The sequence below is a fragment of the Lontra canadensis genome, unplaced genomic scaffold, assembly GCF_010015895.1.
Source record: "Lontra canadensis isolate GAN:19392208 unplaced genomic scaffold, GSC_riverotter_1.0 scaffold31, whole genome shotgun sequence".
In the NCBI taxonomy this organism is placed as follows: domain Eukaryota; kingdom Metazoa; phylum Chordata; class Mammalia; order Carnivora; family Mustelidae; genus Lontra; species Lontra canadensis.
In genome coordinates, this window is record NW_022631025.1 from 14,981,798 (window position 1) to 15,006,541 (window position 24,744).

Consider the following 24,744-nt stretch of genomic DNA (forward strand, 5'->3'; position numbering starts at 1 on the left):
ATCACTCAACACTACACCCATACTAAGTACTGTTGATATCCCCACCTTACCAAGAGGAAATAGAGACTTTCCATAGTTCGCAATAAAGACTTTCCATAATTTGATCAGAGTAATACAGCTGTTAAGGGGAAGAAGTGCCACTTGGGTTCAGGGTTTTTTTTTTTGTTGTTGTTGTTTGCTTGTTGTCTAGTGTGTATGATCAAAACACCCTCCTTAATTACCACTGAGTACAAGCTAGTTAGAAATACAGAAATAACGAGAGCTGATCAAGTGAGTTTGTAAAGATCAATTAACGTTAATGTAACAATATATTTTTATTTGTAAAGATTGAGAGGATTGGGAGCAATCTCTTAAAAAATAAGAGGTTGATCAGTACAGTAGATATTTAAATTCCAGCATTGAAAGAGCCCCCCCCCATTATACAATTCAGATCTTCTGTCTGTTCCTTTCAGTGAAAGGTACTACATATTTAAGTAACCATAACTGGTTTCTGTGACTTTAGACCATTGGTTTGACAGAAACAAAATAAAACAAACAAAAAAAACCCCCACTCCCTACTATAACAAAGTATCAAAACAAGTGACACAATGATCAAATGGTTTTATATACACATAAGAAACAGTAACAAAACACGCACAAGAAAGACACTCTAGATAAACTGTTGATCTATTCAATGTGACTGCTACTCCCACTAAAGCCTTTATTTGTAGGAAATAGGCATTGATATTAGATGGTAAAGAATATTTAAAATGAATTTAAAAATAGAAAAATATCAGTGTGGACTGAATCTAAGGTAAATGCTTTGTGATACTTGATAGGTGTGTATACACACACACACACACATACACACACAGCCACATTCAAGCACAAGAGATTACATAAATACTGGATTGTGATGAATCTTATTTTGTACTCTGGGTCCCATTCAGAAAAGTTTGACAATCATTGGTCCGGACGAACTGACTTGTTGTGAGCTATGCTATCTCTTCGTATTTCTTGAAGTAAGAACAACTCATGAAGGTAAATTCCTGTCTGGTGGTGTGTGGATAACCATTTACTGTTCCACATGTCGGAGAAACCACGTGTGATAACACAAACAAACGAACCAGCAGCTGTTATCAGACCAAAGCACTTATTGAATCTTGGTTAAGGTTCTCAGATATACTCCTTTGAGTGTCCTAATTCATCCCAGGAAGGATTCCACGTACTCCGTCTTTATGTTGTTACTTGCAAGTCTTGGAAACAAACACAAGTAGAAAGAAATTAATAGAGAATTCCAATTCTCATGGTATTAAATCTTCACATTATCAACAGTGAATCTTAATCTACTGTTAAGATGACAGGGATTCTGGAGCTAGAAATGCTGCTTTTCCATCAAGAACTAAATAAAGGCTAAAAGAACTCATTCTTTGAATCCTTAGACTAAATTTAGGCCTATCTTAAGGTATCAGATATCTAACATCGTTTGCAATTGGTGTAATACTTGCTGGCTTCAAGGAATGAAATAGTTTGAAAATGAGAAGACTATCACAAAGTGTGGCTGGTTGTAGTAGAATTATTGTTTTATTTTATTTTATTTATTTTATTTTATTTATTTTATTTATTTTTAAATATTTTATTTATTTATTTGACAGAGATAGATCACAAGTAGGCAGAGAGGCAGGCAGAGAGAGAGGAGGAAGCAGGCTCCCTGCTGAGCAGAGAGCCCCATGCCGGGGCTCGATCCCAGGACTCCGAGATCATGACCTGAGCCGAAGGCAGCGGCTTAATCCACTGAGCCACCCAGGTGCCCTAGAATTATTATTTTAGAGCATTTTCCTTGATCTGGGGAAAGAGCATGGGTAACTTTACTCTTTTTTCCTTAAACCAAGGAAGTCTAGTTGAACATTTGGTGACTTTGGTTTGAAACTCAACGATAAACCTAATGACTTCATATCATAGAGTTAGTGTTGGAGAATCAAAGTTTTTTAGTGTAGTATTTAATTTCTGAAGTATATACATATAGATATGATTATACTCTTTGATCGTGACTTCTGAAAAAAATTTTTTAAAAGATTTTTATTTATTTATTTGACAGAGATCACAAGCAGGCAGAGAGGCAGGCAGAGAGAGAGAGGAGGAAGCAGGCTCCCTGCTGAGCAGAGAGCCCGATGCGGGCTCGATCCCAGGACCCTGAGATCATGACCTGAGCCGAAGGCAGAGGCTTTAACCCACTGAGCCACCCAGGCGCCCCACTTCTGAAAATTTTTAATGTAATTTCAGGAGAAGAAAACAAGTGATATGTGTAAATATTTTTTATAGCATGTTACTTGCCAATGTGAAAAACTTGTAAAGGTACTAAACACTCAGCAGCTGTGAAATGGGTCATTAATCCTATGATAATTCTGGCTATTATATCAGATAATTATACTATTACTTTTAATTGGACATTATATTTTAAATACAAGGTAGAAAAAATGCTGAAAGAAAAATAAACACCTTTTATTAAGTTTTATTTTGCAATTTCTTATTCCTTTGATTTGAAATGAGACATGTGACCTCTTTCTTCTGCACTGAGATGTCAATGCCAAGTCTTGTAACTCATTCTTAATGAGCAAAACAGAACTCGGCCTTGACTCCTTTAATTGGAAGAGCTGTTTAGTTTTACTCAGTTTCATTATATAATAAGCTCTATAAAGCTCCTTTAAGTATTAAATACTAGTGTAAAAACATTGCAAAAAAGAAATGCGTATGGCGATTAACCATGTAATCACGTAAGAGGCTGATGTGAACAGCAAAAATGCTGATTGTGTACTCGCTAAGACGTTAACATTGCTGATTGGGGGGGGATTCAAGTGATTATTTTCTTTTTAATATTAAAAGTTTTTCATAATGAATATGCTTTTCTAATGAGATGGTAATAGACATTTTTCCCCCTTTTCCTCTCTACATGTGGGAGCCAGTCTCCCATCAAAACTTGCCAGCTTCTATCTCGCATACGTGGCAGAGTCAGGCTCCCTTGAAAACGTAACCAGCATGCCAGAAAGCAAGCCATCACCATGAAAATAAACATTCTCCAAAGGGGTCTAAAAGTTCTGGTAGCTAGACGGCCTTGTCCTTGTGAGGAGAGGCAATGATTAAATCTTGCCCCAAACACTGAATTTACGTAAGGATTAAATTAAACATATAACTTTATGTTCTTACTCCCTTGGGTCATTCGTTTCATTAATCATTAAATTCGATCTCTGTTTCCCTCCCATTATTGTGACTTGATCACAGTTACGATTTTATGTGCTTAGAATGGGAAGTTGGTGCAGCAGGTTTAGGAGAGGTTCTGAGGAGCTCACGGAGTGGTCCGTGGAAGCCTAGGAAAGGCCTCCCTGCTTGCTCAGCCCCCGAGTGTGGGTTAAACCAGGCCATGCTGAGGAGCCCTCCAGGCAGCTCTGCCAAGGCACCGCGGTTGTGAGAACTGGGAAAGGTGGTGGGTTACTATAAATAACACTGTAACTTATTTACGCAACTGGAAAAAAAAAAAGCTGATATATATCTTAAGAGGTAAGAAAAGCAGATCTGCTTTGGATTTTGCGTCTCTTCTAATATTTGTTATGATTTTTTTTCCTACTTAACTTTATCTGATATCTAGAACCTAAGCAAGAGAGACTGAAAAGGCCCAGGTGAACACTTCTCAGCAGCCTCTAGGACGTGAGCAAGGAGACGGCTGCCGCCCGCACATGGACATGTACTCCCTCATGGGGTTTCAGTGTCTGTCGAAACAGACCTGCTGTTCTTGGGTCTTGGAACAGATGGGAAAGACCAGCATTTGATCTGGAACGAGCTGCGGTCTGAGCTACTTGGTGAAGGCTCCTTTCATCTTTTTCAGTAGATGGGCCGCAAGGCCAAACTCCAGAGTATGACTTAGCCACTTAAAAATGGACTTCAGTGGGCACCTGGGTGGCTCAGTGGGTTAAGCCGCTGCCTTCAGCTCAGGTCATGATCTCAGGGTCCTGGGATTGAGCCCCACATCGGGCTCTCTGCTCAGCAGGGAGCCTGCTTCCTTCTCTCTCTCTGCCTGCCTCTCTGTCTACTTGTGATCTCTCTCTGTCAAACAAATAAATAAAATCTTTTAAAAAAAAAAAAAAAGGACTTCAGTGCTGGCCATTATAAAGGGATGGAAAGGCATGGGTGTCCAGCTGAAAAACCCTGAAGTATCTCATTAGGGTCAGAAAGGGAGCCAGCCACTCTCAGCAAAGTGGCTCTGGCTCGGAGGCTGGACTCCTCTCTTCACTCTACACTCTATAGCCCCTAACGTCGGCGCCCCGAGCTTCCCTGGGTTTCACTAAAGAAACAGACAACAAGGGTGGGGTGGGGGGGGGACAGGCGTATCAGGAAGGACTCTAAGCTCCACTTACAAGAAACTTTAAAATGGTCCTGAAATTTCTCCAAATGGGAATGGCTACTTGAAGGGCTGATGCTGGAATCAGGAGTGTGTAGGATCAGTGCACGGGCTGGGCTCCGTCCCCTTGTAACATAGGAATTTACTGAGAACAAGGGAAATCTAATTCTTTTTTTTTTTTTAAGATTTTATTTATTTATTTGACACAGAGAGAGATCACAAGTAGGCAGAGAGTCAGGCAGAGAGAGGAGGAAGCAGGCCCCCCGCTGCACAGAGAGCCCGATGCGGGGCTCGATCACCCAGGTCCGAGATCATGACTTGAGCAGAAGGCAAAGGCTTAACTCACTGAGCCACCCAGGTGCCCCAGGAAATCTAATTCTTATTAAGAGATGATTACATCTGGCCTAGGGGAGTTGCTTCTTGGGACCCACACTATCTCCTCTTCAATGAGTGAATGACTACATTTTGCACATGTCAACTGTGAAAACCTTTTTAGTTGCAATAGTTCGAATACAACAGCAGCTGGGGGGTGGGGTGGGCATCTGGGTGGCTCAGTCCTTAAAGTGTCTGTCTGCCTTTGGCTCAGGTCATGATCTCAGGATTGTGGGATCGAGCTTCATCTTGGGCTCCCTGCTCGGTAGTAAGCCTGCTTCCCCCTCCCGCTCCCCCTGCTTGTATTCCCTCTCTCGCTGTCAAATAAATAAATAAACTCTTAAAAAAAAAAAAAAAGACCACAACAAAACAGCAGCTGGGTCTATAGTTCTGCTCTCCCAGCATGCTTTTCCAACCTCCTCCTGGTTTCTACCTCCTGCTGTTTTCCTTCTGCGGAATTTCTCCTGCTAAACAGGAGGCCTTAGGAGAGGCGTTCAAGGACAAGATGAATCCGCGATCCAGTCCTAGCCAATCAGAGTATCCCATCTCCCTGGCCTAAGTGATGAGGTTAGCACAAGCCCTGCGACCCAAGCAGGACCAATCAAAATCTCCCGTTGGGTTAAAATGCAAAACAGCTTTTTACAAAAGTGTTTAAAATAAAGAATCTTAAACAAATGCTAAAGTAGTGAAAATTATATACAAGCTCCTTGGAACCCAACACTCAGCCCTGACATCTATCAGCTCCTGGGAAAGCTAGAGAAAGGATGAACTGTCTTTCTCTACTGGGGATGCTACATCTGGGAGGCTGGTGCTGCCTACAGCCATCCTATCTGTCGGTGGAGAAAGTCTGCCTCCAAGAGAAACCCAAAGAGCAACGTGGAATTGTGGCAGAGCCTTGAAGGCTACATTGAGCTGCTCAGTGCGGCTGAGCCTGAAGCCACAGCTACCCTGTACTTTCTTCCCACTCAAGCCAGATGGAGGAGGGGTTCCGGTACTTGAAAAATGGGTCACCTAAGGGACGCCTGGGTGGCTCAGTTGGTTGGACGACTGCCTTCGGCTCAGGTCATGATCCTGGAGTCCCGGGATTGAGTCCCGCATCGGGCTCCCGGCTCCGCAGGGAGTCTGCTTCTCTCTCTGACCTTCTCCTTGCTCATGCTCTCTCTCACTGTCTCTCTCTCAAATAAATAAATAAAATCTTTAAAAAAAAAAAAAAAATGGGTCACCTAAGATGAAAACCTTAAAGAAACAGTCCATAAATATATATATTTTTAACATCCTGTGTTTATTTTTGAGGTATCTGGGAGAAATAAGTTCATGGGAAATCTTCAAGAGAACTAAAGCAGAAGGGGAGCTCTAGACATATTAAAAGGGGATCATTAGCCTTTTAACTTCACTCTGCCCAAAGGATAATGTCAGTCCCACTGAAATGACAGCCATCTACTAGAAAATTTAAACTATGTAACATAAACATCATTAAGGGCTGTAACATTGGGTGGGCATTTTCACCCTTAAAACAAAAAAACAACAAAAAACACAACCTCCTAAACAAAATAATCAAGGCCTCAAACCCATTCGGAGTCTCTGATTTGAAATTGTCTTCAAAGCAACGAAGGAAAGGAAAGGATACAACCGCTCCTACAGGAGCATTCTGGGAAGCCGCTCTTGGGTGTGCAATGAACGCTTCTTCCTGGCTGTTCCTTCACTGTCCACAACACTTACACTTTTGCTTTGCTAGTTCTTGTTTTAGCTCTTCATACACTTGTGAAAAGAGGTCCTCTTCTGATTTGGTTCCATCTAGGTAAACTGAGAAGGAGAAAGGAGAGCGGTTCAAATGCCAGGGGGCCTCTTAGCCGTGGATTCTCACTCTGCCATCTGACATCCCTTAAGAATACTAACAGGTTCAGGTTCAGGGGCGCCTGGGTGGTTCAGTCGGTTAACCGTCTGACTCTAGATTTCATTCAGCTCAGGTCATGACTGCAAGGTACTGAGACTGAGCCCCTCGTCGGGTTCTGTGCTGGACATGGAACCTGCTTAAGACTCTCTCTCTCCCTCTTGCTCTGCTACTACCCCCTCAAAAAAAGAGAATATTCACAGGTTTAAATAAAGAACACAGGACCTTAGACACTTAAAAAGAAATTAATAGCCATTAAAGACAGAAATAGATTAGAGTCAGGAATAATAGGTAAAGAAAAATTGGTTTAATAGGGGGAAATGCATGTTAACAGGTGTGGAAGTTATTTTTTGAAAAAGAAAGAGTTAAATGGCATTGGGTATGTGGTCCTTTAGCAGCCCTGAGGAATCATTCCAGGGGCTGGTTCTCCAACTGCCTTATGCATCAGGATCCTTGTGGAGCTTTTTTGGGGGGAGCAAAAGGTGATTTTATTAAAGCACGGGGATAGGACCTATGGGCAGAAAGAACCATGCAGGGGTCTGGGCTCTGCCATGTTCTCCAGGCCCAGGAGATATGCATTTTTACCCAAACTGGCACAGGTAATTTTGGAGAAAAAGTGGAAGTTATATAGGTTAAAGGAAAAAAAGAACACTTTAAAAAAAATTTATTTATTTGACAGAGATCACAAGCAGGCAGAGAGGCAGGCAGAGAGAGGAGGAAGCAGGCTCCCTGCTGAGCAGAGAGCCTGATGTGGGGCTCGATCCCAGGACCCTGGGATCATGACCTGAGTCGAAGGCAGAGGCTTTAACCCACTGAGCCACCCAGGTGCCCCGAAAAGAACACTTTAATCAGAAAACTGGTGGTAAGAGATCAGTTCGCTTGTTCAGCAAGGGATGCACAGTTTGGAGGGGCTAGAATGTGGGAGCCAGGGACACTAGAGAGATGAGATTTTAGAGCAAGACTGTCTAGGCCTTAGTCTTTAGGGGCCTTGAAGTCTGACTGTTTGGATTTTATCCCAAAAAGTTGAAAACTCTTTGTAGGTATTTAAGCAAAGTGGGGATATGGTTAGATCTGCATTTTTTTTTTTAAAGATTTTATTTATTTATTTTACAGAGAGAGAGATCACAAGTAGGTAGAGAGAGAGGGAAGCAGGCTCCCCGCTGAGCAGATGCGGGGCTCCATCCCAGGACTCTGAGACTATGACCTGAGCTGAAGGCAGAGGCTTTAACCCACTGAGCCACCCAGGCGCCCAGCATTTTTTTTTTTTTAAGGTTTCATTTTAAGCAATCTCCCCACCAAACATGAGTCTTGAACTCATAACCCTGAGATCAAGACTTGCATGCTCCACTGACTGAGCCAGCCTGGCACCCCCAGATTGGTAACTTAGATGAAGAGGGAGAGAGGGGTACCCTCCAAATCTCTTCTCTCATTCTGTTCTATTAAGCACCTGCATCCACGCTCACATAGCTAGGGGAATCTCACTAACACAATAATTTGTTATTTACCATGTCCTTGTTTAAAACCTCTCTGTGGAGGGCTTCCCATTTCTCCTACGATAATGACCGAAGTCCTTAACTGGCTTATGACCTTGTAGAGTTTAGATCTTCCTTATGTCTCCAGCATCACTCCTTCCTCTTGGTTCTCTACCAAAAATACACCAACCTTCTTTCAGATGCTATTCATTCCTTTCCTATCCCTGACCTTTTTGTGCACTGTTTGGGGTGATTTACTGTCCACCCAACCGACCTCCCTTTGTCCAGTTAAACCCCTCAGAGTGTGGTTTAAGTGACTTCCTCAAGGAAGCCCTCCCTGATTGCTGGGCCTCACGTAGTCCCCCTGGAACTTGGTGTCACAGCACTTAGCATAGCTAGAAAGGACATGCTCATGCAGCTAGTGTCCCTAATGCCTGTTTCCCTGAGAGAATGTTGGCTCATAAGAGTAGTGGCTGGGTTTGTCTTATTTTCCTCAATATCACCAGGGCAGTGCCTTGTGCGTAGAAGGCATTCAGTTACTATCTGTTTCACGAAGGACCCTCTAGAAGCTGACAGGCTTTGACAAGAGCCTTAGAGAGAGAAACAGAAACCAGGACAGTCCACTGTGGAAGGGCCTGGAGTATTCTGGTTTAAAGTGTTCCTTTATAATGTAATCCATGAGAAAAATGCCTCCTAAAAATCCTTTCTCCTGTGCACTTTGAGCAATGACAAGTGAAGGCCTTCTGCGGAGGAAGAAAAGGTACTTACTAATCTCCCACGTGATGTTCTCTATTTCTTGTCTGTGCTTCAGATACATGGGCCACACGTGGCCATCAAAGTACCCTGGGACGTCTGGGGGCTCGTAGACCCTTGTACTATCAAAACACAGAGGAAACTTTATGTGGACAGAAATGCACAATTGATAAAAGTAAAATAATAATGGTCAGGATAATGGGAAAAATCACCGAGACTTAACTCTAAACAGAATTAAGGGTATACATTTTAGATTCAACACTAGTTACAAAGACAACAAAATGGATTTAATTTTCTGACCCAAACGAATTACTTTTGTAATTCACTATCATTCATGATTACCTCCCCTGCCTTCAGTAGAGAATTAAGAGACAAATGTCAGTGTAAATAATGACAGAGAACTTGCTGTGTTGGGTTAAGCTTTCAATTAATTGGTGTTCTTTGTGTCTGCAGCTGAGTTATGGCTCACGAATGGAAAATCATAATCAACATATTTTTTTACTTAAAAACTTTTCATTTTTAATTGAAGTATGGTTGACACACAACATCACTTTAGTTTTGATCGTACAGCATAGAGATTCAACTTCTCTATACGTTAGGCTATGCTCACCGTGAGTGTAGCCACTACCCTGTCACCGCACTGTGTTGTTACAAATACTACTGGCCCTACACCCTATGCTGTGATTTGCACCCCTGTGTGAACTGTCTTCTGAATTAGGATCCACAAAGCTGATTTCAACACTCACCTCCTCCTCCTCTTACACTCTTCATAAGGAATTGTCAGAAAGTAGCTTCTGTTCCACAGAGCGTCAAGGGGCCTAAAATCACAGCATCTTTAGTTCACAAGGTATCCCCCCCATTTATCCTGAGTCAGTATTAGGTTGAGGACGCTTACTTATAATTAAAGAGAAGGAAGCCTTCAATGATTAATATGGGAATTTCCTCGGTGCTTCTGGAGTCTGTTGATACTGGTGAGTGTCTTGGGCTTTCCACCCAGCGGGAAATGGCGGACATCATTTTTTCCATGTTAAGCGCTTCAAGCACTTCAAACAAACATACAAGAATATGAAGTCAATATAACAAAAGGTTTATGATGTGGCTTTCTATGATGAGTATATCCAGGGCTCCAAAAATATATAGAATAACGCTATTTTACTTACCTTTCAAAATATGGAATAAATATTTTAGACAAATTGGTATGTTTGAAACATTTCTAATATGGAACATTTCAAATCTATATATAAAAGTAGAGAGCAGGGTACAATGAATTCCCATGTCCACACTACCAGCTTAGACAATCATAAACTCATGGCCAATATTGCTTTACTTATGATGTCTGCTCCCTCCTGACTATATAAAAGTTCAATATTTTTGGATGACAAAGTATCTGTAAATTAGTTAGAAAGATAAATGACACACTGGGGAAAATATCCACAATGTATTTCACAAAGAGCTAAAAAAAATTTCTCTTAAAAAAAAAAAAAGATTTATTTATTTGAGAGAGAGAACCAGAGAGCACAAGCAAGAGGGGTAGAGGGGAAGAGAGAAAGACTCTGAAGCCGACTCAGCACTGAGCATGGAGCCCAACATGGGCTCCATTCCAAGACTGCGAGATCGTCACCTGAGCCAAAACCAAGAGTCAGGCGCTTAACCAACTGAGCCACTCAGGCACCCCAAGAGCTAATATCTTTAATATATATACGGCTCTTACAAGTAAATAAGAGAAAAATCATTAAAATATTATAAAGGACACAAATATGTCCTTTTTAAACTCTAAAATGTACATAATTTTTGAGCTTACAATTATAGTTCTAGAAAATTATTCCAAAATACCGATTCTCAAAGTGTAGGACCTAGACCAGCAGTGTTACTATCACCTGGGAATTTACCAGAATTACAATTTCTGGGTGCCTGGGTGGCTTAGTTGTTAAGTGTTTGCCCTTCGGCTCAGGACCTGATCCCAGGGTCCTGCAATCAAGCCCCACATTGGGCTCCTTGCTCAGTGGGAAGCCTGCTTCTCCTTCTCCTACTCCCTGTTTGTGTTCCCACTCTTGCTATTCTCAAATAAATAAATAGAATCTTAAAAAAAAAAGAATTATAATTTCTGAGCCTTACTCCAGAACTACTGTATTGAGCCATCTGGACTTAGAGTCTTTTTAGTGGAAAGTTTATAAATTATGGATTAACTTACTCAGTAGACATAAGACTATTAGGATTTTCTCTTTGATCTGGTGTTAGTTTTGTTAAGTTGCATTCTTCTAGGAAATTGTCAATTTCATTAAAGTTTTCTAATTTAGTTGCATGGATTGTTCATAATATACTCTTTCAATGTCTGTTGGATCTGTAGTGGTATTACCTTTTTTGTTCTTGATATCTGTAACTTGTGCCTTCTCTTTTTTTTCTTGGTCAGTCTTGTTTAATCTGTTTGGGGATCAGTCAGATTCTTGAATTTGTAAGTTTATGTCTTATGCCAAGTTTGCAATGTTTTACACACATTTACTTTTTTTTATTTTTATTTTTTAAGATTTTATTTGTCAGAGAGACAGAGAGAGAGAGAGCACAAGCAGAGGGAGCAGCAGGCAGAGGGAGAAGCAGGCTTCCAACTGAGCAAGGAGGCTGATGCAGGACTCCATCCCTGAGCCCTGGGATCGTGACCCAAGCTGAAGGCAGATGCTTAATGGACTGAGCCACCCAGGTGTCCCCATTTACTTTTCTCCTTTCTGAGGGTCCAATGATATAAATGTAACCGCTTTTGTTATTGTCCCATATTTCTCTAACTTTTTTTCAGTCTTTCTCTCTGTTGTTCAGATAGAGTAATTTCTATTGTTCTGTCCTCAAATTTCACAGATTCTTTCCTCTATCACATTTATCCTGCTGTTAAATCCCTCTGGTGAGTTTTAAAATTTCAGTAACTGTATGTTGTCAATTAAAAAATTTCTATTTGGTTCTTTTTACATCTTCTATTTCTTTACTGAGGTTTTCTAACTTTTTACTAGATTCAACAATGTTCACCATCACTCACGGAAGCCTTTTTATGAATGCTGCTTTTATAATCCTTGTCAGATAATTCCAACATCTCTGTTGTCACAGAGTTGGTGTCTGTTGATTGTCTTTCCTCACTCAAGTTGAGAGTTGCCTGGTTCTTGGTATGACAAGTGACTTTCAGTCTCGTCCTAGATAGTTGAGGTATCATGTTGTGAGGCTCTGGATCTCATTTAATCTTCTTTTTTATAGGCAGTTACCCTGCTTAGCTGTAGTACGCATGTCCGCGAGGGCGTGGACGGTCACCCCTCTGCTGAGCCCCACGAACATGGAGGGGGAGGTTGTCTCGGGAGGAGGAAGAGACAGGTGGAATGTTGCTGTGGCTTCACTTGGTGGGGACTGCCAGCAGCTGATGCTCTCTGGGTGAGGAGAGTGGAGAGTCAACTAGCACCACCTCACACTGCCTCATTCTGCCGCTGCTGCTAGACGGGTGTGGAAATTCAGTTCGCCATCTGGCTCTACTGATAGGATGACTGTGGGGTTCCCTGCCTGGCTGGTGCCACGTGGGTCCAGAAGTCTTGCTCCCCACCTGGCCCTGCTGACGCCATGAAAGGAGGATGGTTTTCCTTTTTGTGTTTGGCTACAGTAAGTTGGATATTATCAAGATGATTTTCTGTTTGTTGTGCCACTCTCTTCCTATTTTAGTATATGTGCTGCTGAAGCGAGCACTGCCACTCTCTTCCTGATCCTTTGACTCCAGGGAACAGTCTTCTTGGGGATATTTTTGTCTGTACGTTGATGACATCATGTTCCACACCCCTTCAGCACCCCTTCCTGGATATATGACAGGTGAGAAGAAAACCTAGAGCATCACAGCCACATCATTCCTCAAGTCCCAAAGGCCTAGCCAGTCTGTTTTCTTTTCATCTTTGTGTCTCCCTTTGTTTGCTGTGCTCCATCCAAGGTTTTCAATTATAAGAGGGAGCAAGAGTAAGGAATGGGGCCAATCCATCTTAGTTGGAACCAGAAATATCATTAATTCTAATATATTTTCATTATTGTTTAATTAAAAGTATCTTCTAATTTTCATCGTGATTCATTTTCTAACCCACAGGATATACAGAAGTGCTTTACTTCAGAAGAAACGTGATGACATCTGGAATTTACTTCAAAAAATATAGAAGGAGAGAGTGGCTAAGGGCATCAATGAAATATAAATAGGTCAAGAGTGCATCATTTTAAAAGCTGGATGAGAAATTCATGAGAGCTCATTACACTTTTCTGCCTACTTTTGTGTATGTTTAAATTTTTCCAGAAAAAAGGGGCACCTGGGTGGCTCAGTGGGTTAAGCCTCTGCCTTCGCTCAGGTCATGATCCCAAGAGTCCTGGGATCGAGTCCCACATCAGGCCCTCTGCTCAGCAGGGGGCCTGCTTCCCCCTCCCCCTCTGCTTGCTTCTCTCCATACTTGTGATCTTTCTCTCTCTGTCAAATAAATAAAAATAAAATCTTTTAAAAAAATTAAAAAATAATAAAAAAATAAATAAAATTTTCCAGGAAAAAAAGGGTACTGATTAATTTCCAAACAGGAATTTTCTACTTACTCTTTGGTTACTGATTTTTTTTTTTTTTTAAGATTTATTTATTTATTTATTTGACAGAGAGAGAAAGAGATCACAAGTAGACAGAGAGGCAGGCAGAGAGAGAGAGAGAGAGAGGGAAGCAGGCTCCCTGCTGAGCAGAGAGCCCGATGCGGGACTCGATCCCAGGACCCTGAGATCATGACCTGAGCCCAAGGCAGCAGCTTAACCCACGGAGCCACCCAGGCGCCCCTGGTTACTGATTTCTAATTCAGTTCTCTGTAGTTAGAGGATATTTCTATTTTACTTTAATCTACTGAAATGTACTAGGACTTGCTCCATGCCCTTGCGTATGCCTGCCATTTTAGTTAATGTTCCTGTTTCAAGAAAACAAAAATGTGTATTCTGCTGTAACTGGCCACAGGTTCTATATATGATAATTCAGTTAACTTTGTTAATTGTGTTGTTCAAATCTGGTATACCCTTACAACTTTTGTCTGCTTTTTCCATTAGTTATTGAAGAATTTGTACTAAAAATCTCCCACAATAATTAAAGATTTGTGTATTTCCCCATTTAGTTTCGTCAGTTTTTGCTTAATGTATTGTGAGGTTGTTATTAGGTGTACACGAATTTTAGATCGTTTATCTTCCTGTTGAATTAACCCATTTTTCTCTATTTATCTCTAATAACAGTATCTCTAGTGATACTCTTTGTGTTTACTTTGTCTCATATTAGTAGTTACACTAGATTCTTTCAGTAGGTGTTCATATGGCAGATCTTTTTCTAGCCTTGTCTACTTTTCTTTGTCCTAATATTTAAGTATATCTCTTGTAAGGTACTTATACTTGGGCTTTTCATTCTTTCCTTCTTTTTTTTTTTTTTTTTTAATAAACTTGACAATCTTTGGAGTACTTCATTTAAGTACTAGTTCATTTAACTTAATACAGCTACTGATATATTTGGCTTAAATTTATCATTTAAATCTAATTTTCTACTTTTCTATCATCTTTTGACTTCTTTAAGTTCTCTATTTTTTATTTCTGACTTTTGTCTTTATCAACTAGATTTTAATGATTCCATCTATTTATAAACTTGATAGCTATACATCTTTAAACTATTCTTATGGTGGTTTTCATAAGGTTTCAGCATAACCTTGATTTACTTTAAATTTGTACACTTACCGAAAAATTTCAGATTTTTTCCCAGGATAGATTCCTGGAAGTGGGACACATGACACATGGCATGAGTATTTTAAGGTCTTTGGGATATATGCTTAATCTTCTTCCAGAAGGGTTATGTAAATTAATATTTCCATCTAAGAGAGTTTTTGTTTTACTGAGCCATTGTTAGATAATTAGACAGCTGTGCCATCATTAGATAATCATTGCTTTAAAAATCTGTTTATTAGGTAAGTGAGGAAAGAAAGTAATTTACAACTCTTTGACTACTTCTGAGGTTGACTTTTTATTGTAATATTTATTAATCAAATAAACTTTTCCTTTTATGAATAGCTTATTTATATCCTTGGATATTTTTCAATTGGAATATTAGTGTTTTTTTATCAGCTTATAAGAACTCATTTGAACTACGAATAATTGTCAATTGTTGAAAACAGTTTTTCCTTGTTTAACGCTTACTGTTTAAGAATCGTCCTCACTAGCCGTTAGACATGGGACGAAAAGAAAAGTTTATTCTGGCTGGAGCTCAAGACACAAGAACAGGCAGCGAGTCAAGGATTTTGCTTCTCTTAAAACTATCAAGTGTCTGTAAGAACTGATTACACAACATTTTTCCTTAAAGGTCGTCGAAGTTAAAAATAACGTAGTTTATGGCTTTTTAAGAGAGATGTTTCTGTTGCCAGTTTGCATAAGCACTCAGTGATCATCTTGTTCGTCATAAAACTTGATAAGACTGTTAAATGTAGTTTATTAGCATGATATTTTCTGTAGCAAAATAAGTATCTTCTCATGGACCTTAAACTCTTCTGGCTTCAGTCTTAGATTGGGCAAGGGAGAGAGGTGAATCCATCTCAAAAACATCCACTAACCTTTATAAGCAGTGGAAAGAAGAAACCAGCTGTCCAGTGCCCCTGGGTCACGGGAAGGGAAGCCCAGAGGAGGAGCTTAGAGTTTGCTTCAGGGGAGATTACAGGGACGGGGTGAGGGAAGTATCCTTAGTTATGTGTGCCCCAGGCAGGGATGAGTAGAGTACCAGCAAACTTACCTTGCTCTAGCTTTAGAAGAAAAATCTATTGTTTCAATGTTTTCAGTCTTACACATAAAACCGGGGAAAAGGTTTCATCTATTTAAATAGCTGGATATAAATCAGAGAACTTTACAAAGGTATGCGTAAAGTACAGCAATTATTTAAGCACATTTTTGAGACTGTCTTCATAGACAGAAAAGGTATTCAGGTTTGGAAAAGAAAATGAACATTGGCGAATGGGTCACAAACTCATCTATTTACCGTCATACTGCAGAAATCCGTTTGTATCTGTCTCTATCTCGGACTGTGGCTGGAAAAAAGAACAAAGCACCCATCAAAACTGTGCACTGCAGAAATAACACAATTACAGAATGAAGAGGGCAAGAAACTTACTAAATGCTCTGCAGGAGGAGGAGACAAAATCAGAGCCGCGCCAATAAGTAATGCCATCTAGTGGATAAGGGACGTTACTGCACGGAACCGATCTTCAAAAACTATTACTCAGCAAAGGCTTTTTGGATGTAATTTCTTTTTTCTTTTTTAAAAAATGTAATTTCATTAACTTTGCTACTAGAACTTTGTTGTATTAAGTGAATTATCGAAGAAGTTTTTATAGATACCTTAAAGAAATCATCCTGAGATATGACACTGCAGTTTGGGAGGTGTTCCTGCAACTTCTTAGCCAGTGTTGTCTTCCCGCCATTTGTCACCCTGAACAGAAAAAGGAAAAGAAAAAAAAATTGAATATACCAGGAAGGAAGATGCATTTAATATAAAACGTTTATTTTTTTATTTTTTAAAAGTTTTTTATTTGTCAGAGAGAGAGCACACACACATACACGCACATGCACACACAAGCAGGGGGAGCCCTAGGCCAGAGGGAGAAGCGGGCTCCCCGTGGAGCAAGGAGCCTAATGTGGGGCTCAATCCCAGGACCCAGGGATCATGACCAGAGCTGAAGGCAGACCCTTAACAGACTGATCCACCCAGGCGTCCCTAAAACATTTTAAAGTGATCCACAAAAAGGGTATTTAAAACAATATGTAATACCTAAGAAGAAATTATTTCTTTCATAGATGTGTTGGTAACAGCATAAGCCTGAGTAGATCTACTGTGGTAAATGAGGACAAATAAACTGGAAAGGATGGAGGAGAAAGGTCACTAAGTACCGGGCAAGTAGACTGGGTGATACTAAGACTTAAAATTACAGCTACCGGGTGGGAAGCAAAAGAATGTTCCATCTATACTGAGCGATTCCCAGGGCTCATGAGCAACACTGAGAATATGAGTAGCATGTTTTAGTGCAAGTCTGTCCACGCTCGTGGTCACTGTGATTTTGTTTCAGTGCACCATGGAGCAAAAGGGAGGACGGGCTTATGACAAGCCAAACAGCATGTATTCCCATCTCCACTGTGGGGCTCCCTTCCTCCTTATGGAGTCAGTTACTTATCCCTCCTGGCTGGACTGTGACAGTGGGGAGAAGGGGGATCTTGGCTAACTCCCCTGTGTATCTAGTTTTCCAGAACCACACATGGCACCCGAGAGGGGGTTCTGCAGTCAGTCGCTCAGTCAGAGGTTTTTTTTTTAACCCGAGGCTGCTGCCTCAAAGGGTCTGTGGACCCATCTGTGGACTTTGTGAACTTGAATGGGAAAGAAATTACATCTTGATGTATATTACATTCTAACAGAATTTTAGCTTTCCCTTTAATTATAAGTAACAAATATCAGTAGTAGTAACAGTACCTGTGGCTCTATCACCACTAGAAATCATAGGTATTTTCATATCCTGGGGCAGGGGTGCAGAGATCTTGAAGTATTATTGATATTCACTATTATTTCAAATTGATGGCGGTTTTTAGACCCACCCCACACTGTTATTTCATAAGCTAATCATGTACATATCACAGCAACAATTTGTTTTTTTAAAATATTTTTATAACTGTATTTCAGCACAACTGGTTTCTTTTGTATTTCTGTATTTTATTTTGTACATTTAAAACCATTACTCTAAATCAAGATTTCATCGTGCCACCGAATGTTGGCGGCACAAAAAAACCTCTTAACTGCTCATTTATATGCAGGAACCTGTGCTTAATCCCAGATGACAGACTGCAATGTATTCATAATCCAGAAAAGAAATATTCATTCATCAAAACTGTTTACTGGCTTTAATTCAATTATTACCTAAATACCTCATACGTCCAAAGAACTTGAGTCAAAGCTTTTTTTCATTAATTTTTTAAAAAGATTTTCTTTATTTATTTGAGAGAGAGAGAAAGTGAGCCCAAGGTGGGGGAGAAGGGGAAGGGGCAGAGGGCAGAGGGAGAGGGCAGAGCCTTCAATCCCAGGACCCTGAGATCATGACCCGAGCTGAAGGTAGCCACTTAACTGACTGAGCCACCCAGGCGCCTTGTAAAGTTATTTCACTTAAACTAAGAACACACAATTGGATAGGATACGGGCCATCTCCTTGAAAAGACAGAAGTGCCTGGGTGACTCAAGTCAGTTTAGTGTCTGACTCTTGATTTTGGCTCAAGTCCTGATCTCAGGGTCCTGGGATCCAGCAGGCTTGTCAGCTCAGTGGGGAGTCTGCTTCCTCCTTCTCCCTCTCCTTTTGCCCCTCCCCCTGCTCAAGCTCTCTCTCTCTTCCCCTGCCCCCTCAAACAAATAAATCAAAAAAAAAATTTTTTTTTAAAGAAAAGACAGGGAAGTGGTGGGTATTACCCTTTGCCTTGAGAAAATATTGGTACAAAATTTCTCCCTTTTAACAAAAATGTCTGTAATTCATACTACGTTTCCATAGTTCAGATATTGAACGTTGGTTTAAAAGGGAGAGTATGGAGTGCCTGGGTGGCTCAGTGGGTTAAGCCTCTGCCTTTGGCCAGTGTCATGATCTCAGGGTCCTGGGATTGAGCCCTGCATCGGGCCCTCTGTTAGCAGGGAGCCTACTTTCCCTTCTCGTTCTGCCTGCCTCTCTGCCTACTTGTGATCTCTGTCTGTCAAATAAATAATTTTTAAAAATCTTAAAAAAAAATAAAATAAGAGAGAGTAAACAGGGCTAACTTTTTTGAACAACCTGGCCAGAAAATGTGTCATTTTCTAGACTTATCTCTGTCAGATGATATAGTCAAACCAACTGTACTTAGATCTCTTCTCACTGACTTAGCTGGAGACAATGAGAAGCAAGCACTCCAGTGTCACAGACTTGGAGGAGACAGACCAGACAGAAGGTAGTACAGGCCAGGGAGAAGAGAGGGGTTTAATGAGAATTTAACAAGTCAGAATGGCGCAAGTTCAAGCCTATGATCTATACTTGGAATTCTGGTCAGGTGACACCTTAAAACTAACTCTTCCCTTACAGCATAAATGCACAAGTCCTGTCCATTTGTTTTTTTATGTGCCAAGAGACAGGAAGGGTGAATGTTTTCGGAACATGACAGGGGAAGTTAAAAAGGCTGTCTGCAGGTACTTTAGAGGCAAATCCATTCTGTAGCAGGTAGGTATTAATATTACCATTTTACAGTTGAGGAAACTAAGGACTGAAAGACTATATACTCATAAAACTTGCCAAAGGTAACAGCTAGCAAGTAATGAGGATGGGATATAAAGTCTAACTCCAAAGCCCATGGATCTTTTTTTTTTCCCCCAAAGCCCATGAAACTTATATATTCTAACATCACAGAATTCTGTGAGCTTCTGATGAAGATTATATGCCCCTCCCCAGAAAAATGAACATCTTCACACATGCATTCCATTTTCGGGAGGATCTTGAATGATCTTGGAATCCTTTGGAATCCCTGTTGTTCCCTGATGTCTTAACTGAATGACCCCTCCGCAGTGTAGCAAGTGGTAAGTACACAAGGAGTCTGGACTCCACAGAGTCTGGACGAAGGAATAATGGCAGGAGCAGAGGTCACTGCGGCTGAGTGTGGTAGGTGCTTCTGTGAAGCCCTGAAAGGAAATCCTGGCCCTTGCTGAGGAAAAGATAGTGAAGGGGAGGCTTTCTTAGGGAAGTGTGGTTAGCACCTAATGCATGGGGCAAAAAAGCACAAGGCAGGTTTCTACACCTGGAACATGGAGGAGAAGGGAATGTTCCTCCTACACATGCAGAATGAAAGTTGGTTTGGATGCCAGAGTTGACCTGGTAGCTGTCTCCCCAGATTCTACCCTGGTTTCTGAGGTCTGTTTTGGGCTCCAGAGCAGGGCCAAGAACCTCTACTAACCCCTTGTGCCCCAAAAGTGCAGCCAACTCTAGGAAGACACAAAGAAGAGACGAAAAATCATGGAGTCTTTGGTGATACCACTGAGCTCCTGGATCAAACCTTCCCTACAGCCTCCACGCCACCGAAGCTAATACATTTCTTTTACTATGTACGGATGGTCTTCACACACACGGATATTCAGATTTTGTTCTAGATAACTGATAACCACTGTATATTGTTCACGAGGTGAGAGAATACTTAAACATTTCTGTAAGAAGATTCAACTGGTGGAGAGGTACCTAGGAAAGGATAAGAGGGGGGAGGCTGGAATTAGGGAACGAGGGCTTGATTTACAATGGTGGCAGTGAGCGCAGAAGGGAAACCCTGTCCAAGAAAAGCAAGGCAGAGAAAAACAGAACTCTGGTTTTGGTTAGGTGGGAGAAAACGAGGCAGAGTTCTGACACTGGATTCATTCCCTTTTACCTCTGATTACTTGCTGTAGTAACATAATACAACAATACAGTGATTGCCCCCAAATCACAAACGTTTAATTTTAGCACTCTCAAGTATTTCATTCATTGGACCATACCTAGTAGGAAGGTACTCAGAAGAAAGATGTACACAAAAATGCAGCCAAACAAACAAAGTCCTTTGGAGCTGTTGTTGGTGTCTTATTTGCATGCATACCTCTGGTACCATGGGGAGGGTGACCTATAATTTAGGACACTTTTGAGAGGGAGGGGCACACAACTAATAATTATGCCAGGGCAATCAGGACATCAGGATAATAAGGATAAAACATGTCTGGTGTCAACCCCTGAAAAGAAATGGTAAGGCAGGCAGATTTTGCGTACTGACGGCCCTGTGTCTCTGTTTAGGGGAGACTCTCTCATCTCCTGTTGCCATTTCTGTAGCCAGCGGTCCCCCGTTTGATATCCAGTGGCCTGCTCTCTTCCTGAGGACTCAGAAATCCTGACCCTCCATTCCCTACAACACCCCTGGGACATCCGCAGTATCTCCACCAGCTGTTTGTAGCAAAATTACTCACCCACTGATTCCAATGACAAATGTTTTCATAATTAGCTTTGAAAATCACGTCTTCCTAAAATTAAAGACAAAACAAAAGAAAACAAGTCGAATGCTTATCAGTGAGATGTCGAAAGAAAGAAAGAAAGAAAGAAAGAAAGAAAGAAAGAAACCTACATTAAGAGAGCCAGCTTAGGGGGAAAGTTGACCATGATCTCTGGGGAACCCCTGGTCCTGGATTAGCCACAGTCCGTAGAAGAGCTTTACAAAGTACCAGCTTCCTTCTGCTAGACGCTCTCCCCGCTAGACGCCACAGCTAAATCCAACAGAGGGTCTGTGCTCAGTAGGCCACACCACAGTGTCTCAGAACTCTGCAACTCAAGAGTTTCAAGATTCAATCACCTGGGGATGACCCATTTATTTCCCCAATGCCAGGGAACACCACAGAGCTTGCCTCTCTCCTCTTCTGAAATGGGGAAAACATCACTGCTGGCTGGAGCCAAAAGGCAGTTAATTCTCTTTAAGGGAGCAATTTCCTCATTCAGAAACCTAAGTCCAGGGCCAGTGCAGGCAAACTCTTTCCAAAAGGGCCAGGTAGTAAAATATTTGAGGTTTTGTGGGCCCAGAGGCAAACTGAAAGTTACTACGGAGGTACTTATGTAATGAGAGAGAAAACAAATTTCCACAATGTTTTTGACGAAAGTCAAAACGTAACCATTGAGTACAATTTTGTTGGTGGTTGTTGTAATACGCGTGTATGTATTATGAGAAGGATGGAATTCCTTTCTTATTGGGATAGTATTTCTCTTACTGGATTTCAGAGTTAGTGTTCTCAAATCAGACACGTGACTGCAAATGTTCAGGCTGAGGGCCAGATTTTAGGCACAGGCCATTGTTTGTTGACCTCTGGCTCCGGGGAGGTGGGAGGTTGAGGGCAGTTTCACACAGGGCCCCCTGAGATCCAGTCAAGCAGTCCTAGGGATATTCTAATGAACCATTTTCACCTCTTTCTGCGAAAAGCTGGGGCTCAGCTGGAGGGAACCTCAGATCAGAGGTTCCTGAGGGTTGCCTGACCGAAGGCTGCTCTTTATTCCAGACTGCTCCGGTTGGGTGATCAGGGACCTAAGCTGGGCCTCCTGGGTGAGGTGAGTGGCTGAAGGCTGCTCTTTATTCCAGACTGCTCCGGTTGGGTGATCAGGGACCTAAGCTGGGCCTCCTGGGTGAGGTGAGTGGCTCCTGGGCTGGAGACCCCCAGCGACCCTCCCGGTTCCTATCCCTGACCTGTGTCCTAGCGAGTTAATTTCTTTCTTCTTTCCAGCCTGTTAAAAAGCACTTTATTGCCAAGAGCAAAGAAAGGATGCTGCACATAGGCTGGCTTAATTGTGAGGCTCTCATGTATAATGGACGCCATTTTTATTGGTGTATTATTAATGGTTGAGCACACTGAATGGCAAGGACTAAGGGTCCCCCTGCTTCGTGCCACATCTGTGCACACATGGGAGGATACCGAATCAGTTACATAGCATGCAAATAACGAATGTGGCTGTGGCACTGGAAAGATCCTTGAGGGGGGGGTTATTTGGGTGGAAGCTAGCAATTCTGAAATGAAGACTGAAGGAGAGTCAAGAACCTACTTATAAAATTGTTTGGGTTCAGGAGGGAATACCTACCATCAAAGGCAAGTTTTTAACCGAAACAGGAACCCTCGGTCCTATATCAGTTAGCTAACAGAGCTATTACCCAAGACAGGGTTTGGGTAAACGCTGGGCTCAGTCTATTAGCCCTAAAGGGGTGACAATTGTGGGGGAAGGGGTGGGGAACTGGGAGAAGCCGAAGCAGGGCAGGTGCTGGGGTGAGGGCAGGCCTAGCAATCCCAGAAGTCATTCATTTCAAAAACCTTGCCGGATGCACAGGGCAGCACCACGTGAACTCCAAATTCAGGACTGGAATCCTCTCCCTCCATACTACTTGGTGCTATGACACCCCCTGTTTTCCTCTTAGGAGACTATTTCAAAATCACACTTACTGAAAAACTTGCAACCAGGAGCTGTCAGATTCCAAATACATGCAACAGACTCCATGAGGCAAAGACAAGCCTCATCAACTACACTCAATCACTGGGCGTCTCAGAGACAACCATCTGAATTTTGCAGTCTCATCAACCTGGGGCATCTGATTACTTGAAATATAGACTCCCCCCACAATCTCGTGTGGGGGGGTTATGTACCTTATATGTTATGTACCTTATCCTCCCCATAAGTGCCAAGTTTTCCTCCACAGCAGAGTTATTTGCATAGAGGCAGGAGAACAAGTGAAGATCGCTGGGGGGCAAACCCCAAAAGGAATATTTTAATTTTTTTTTAACCCTAAGTAAGAGAGGTTGTCGAGTCCTTTGTTTCGTTACTAGTATGTGCTTATTATGCGGATTCCTCTAATAAGCAAGGTACGTTTTGGACTTTAAAACGGTCAGGGGTGGTGTGTGCGAAGTCAGCAGATGAGAAGGAAGCCAGCAGCCCTCTAACACAAATGGAATGACAACATACTAACGAATTGTTGTGCTTGTCCCTGACTCCCCAGAGCAGCCTGGTATTTTTAAACCAGTGAAATGTTTCGGGACTTCTCACTCACTTGCTTTATTTTGATTATCTTCTTCCACCCACCAAGCAAGTCTTTTCCTACTATTGTTTCAATTTTGCTCCCTTTCAGTAAACAGAAATCTCCCACGGTTAGAATTTCTGAATCCCTCAACCCATGCCTCTTCGCCGTGGAATCACTTTTATCTCTCACTGACCCCTAACAAAAACTTGCAGGCTTCATTTTAGGTAGACTCTCACGCCAAGGTTTTTCCATTTGTCTTCCCTCAGACATGCAATGGGTCCGGAACACCCAGCTATCTCGAACTGAAGGCGCGCTGCGTTCCTGGCTCGCTCCCTCGCCTCCCCTTGGGGGACCAATCTGCTGGGTCAGGGGTCGGCAGACCTCGTTTGAGTCAACGTTTTAGGCTTCGAGGGCAGCGTGTTGGGAAGAGGAAAGCGGCCATTAGCAAATAAGCGTGGCCGTGCTCTCGCAAAACTTTATGGACACCGAAATTTGAATTTCTTATCACTCCCACGTGCCACAAAAATCTTCTGATAGCTCTGCAACCCTCTGAAATGGTAAAGCCATCCTCAGTTGGCAGGCCGTTCGGTTAACAGGTGGCAGGCGGGTCGTACTCGGTGCACCCTCATACTGGTGGAATAAACGCCTGCCTCATCCCGTAGGGATCAAGACCTGACCCGGAGCCCTGGCGACTTCTCTCTACAACCCCTACCGTCTCTTAGAGGTAGCCTCCCATTTTCAGGATCGGTACGGGGCGTTACAAGCACACACACTCTCTGGCAGGCCATCCATCAGCTCGCTCAGAGCAGTGAGAGTCCCCCCAAGGCTTGCAAGACGCAACCCGGTTCAGGCTCCAGCGCAGCCGCACGTCGCGAGCACCTCCAGGCCTCGGCGAGGCTGCGCCACGCGGCCGGGTCGCGCAGGTACTCACCGGGCGCCAGTTCGACCCCTCCCCAGCAAAGCGGCAGAAGCGCGGGCCGAACCTGCGCCTCTCGCCGACCCGCCGCGACCCCCGAAGCTCGCTAGCCTAGGGGCCCATAGCCCCCCCACTCCGCGCCCCTACAGGGTCAGAGGCGGCCTCGGTAGAAGACGCCAACCTAGGGATCCCTCCGACTCCGGCCGGACGCCGTTCGGGTTCCAGCGTCCGAAGCGGGGCGGGGCGAGGCGAGGCGGGGCGCGACTCCGGCGACCGTGGCCCCACGGGCGCGCCCCCGCAGAGTCCGGCCCTTTCTCGTCGGGGGCGCGCGCGGCCGGGCCTGCCCCGGCTCCGGCTGGTTCCGCCGGCGCCATCG

The 24,744-nt window shown here is 42.6% G+C and overlaps 1 protein-coding gene and 1 non-coding gene across 9 annotated transcripts; both read right to left on the bottom strand.

Annotated features, from left to right (window-relative positions):
• Positions 1–618: 618 nt before the first annotated feature.
• Positions 619–24,557, bottom strand: NMRK1 (nicotinamide riboside kinase 1). Of its 8 annotated transcripts, none has more exons than XM_032866652.1 (8): positions 20,690–20,870; positions 16,247–16,337; positions 15,888–15,936; positions 9,756–9,903; positions 9,607–9,678; positions 8,876–8,982; positions 6,464–6,547; positions 619–1,235 (listed from the first exon to the last, which is right to left on the bottom strand). In XM_032866652.1, exons 1-8 carry the CDS (start codon positions 20,833–20,835, stop codon positions 1,216–1,218), a joined length of 717 nt encoding a protein of 238 aa, XP_032722543.1. In that variant the 5' UTR covers positions 20,836–20,870; the 3' UTR covers positions 619–1,215. The 8 variants fall into 8 exon arrangements, with proteins under 8 accessions (XP_032722543.1, XP_032722546.1, XP_032722547.1 ...); XM_032866655.1 differs by lacking the exons at positions 619–1,235; positions 20,690–20,870 and adding exons at positions 20,877–20,930; positions 24,516–24,557 and having other exon boundaries at positions 6,271–6,547; XM_032866656.1 differs by lacking the exons at positions 619–1,235; positions 20,690–20,870 and adding exons at positions 20,877–20,930; positions 24,384–24,467 and having other exon boundaries at positions 6,271–6,547.
• On the bottom strand, positions 2,928–3,041 carry LOC116873115. Its single transcript, XR_004383750.1, has one exon. It is a non-coding gene; the product is annotated as a small nucleolar RNA SNORA12 (small nucleolar RNA).
• Positions 24,558–24,744: the final 187 nt, after the last annotated feature.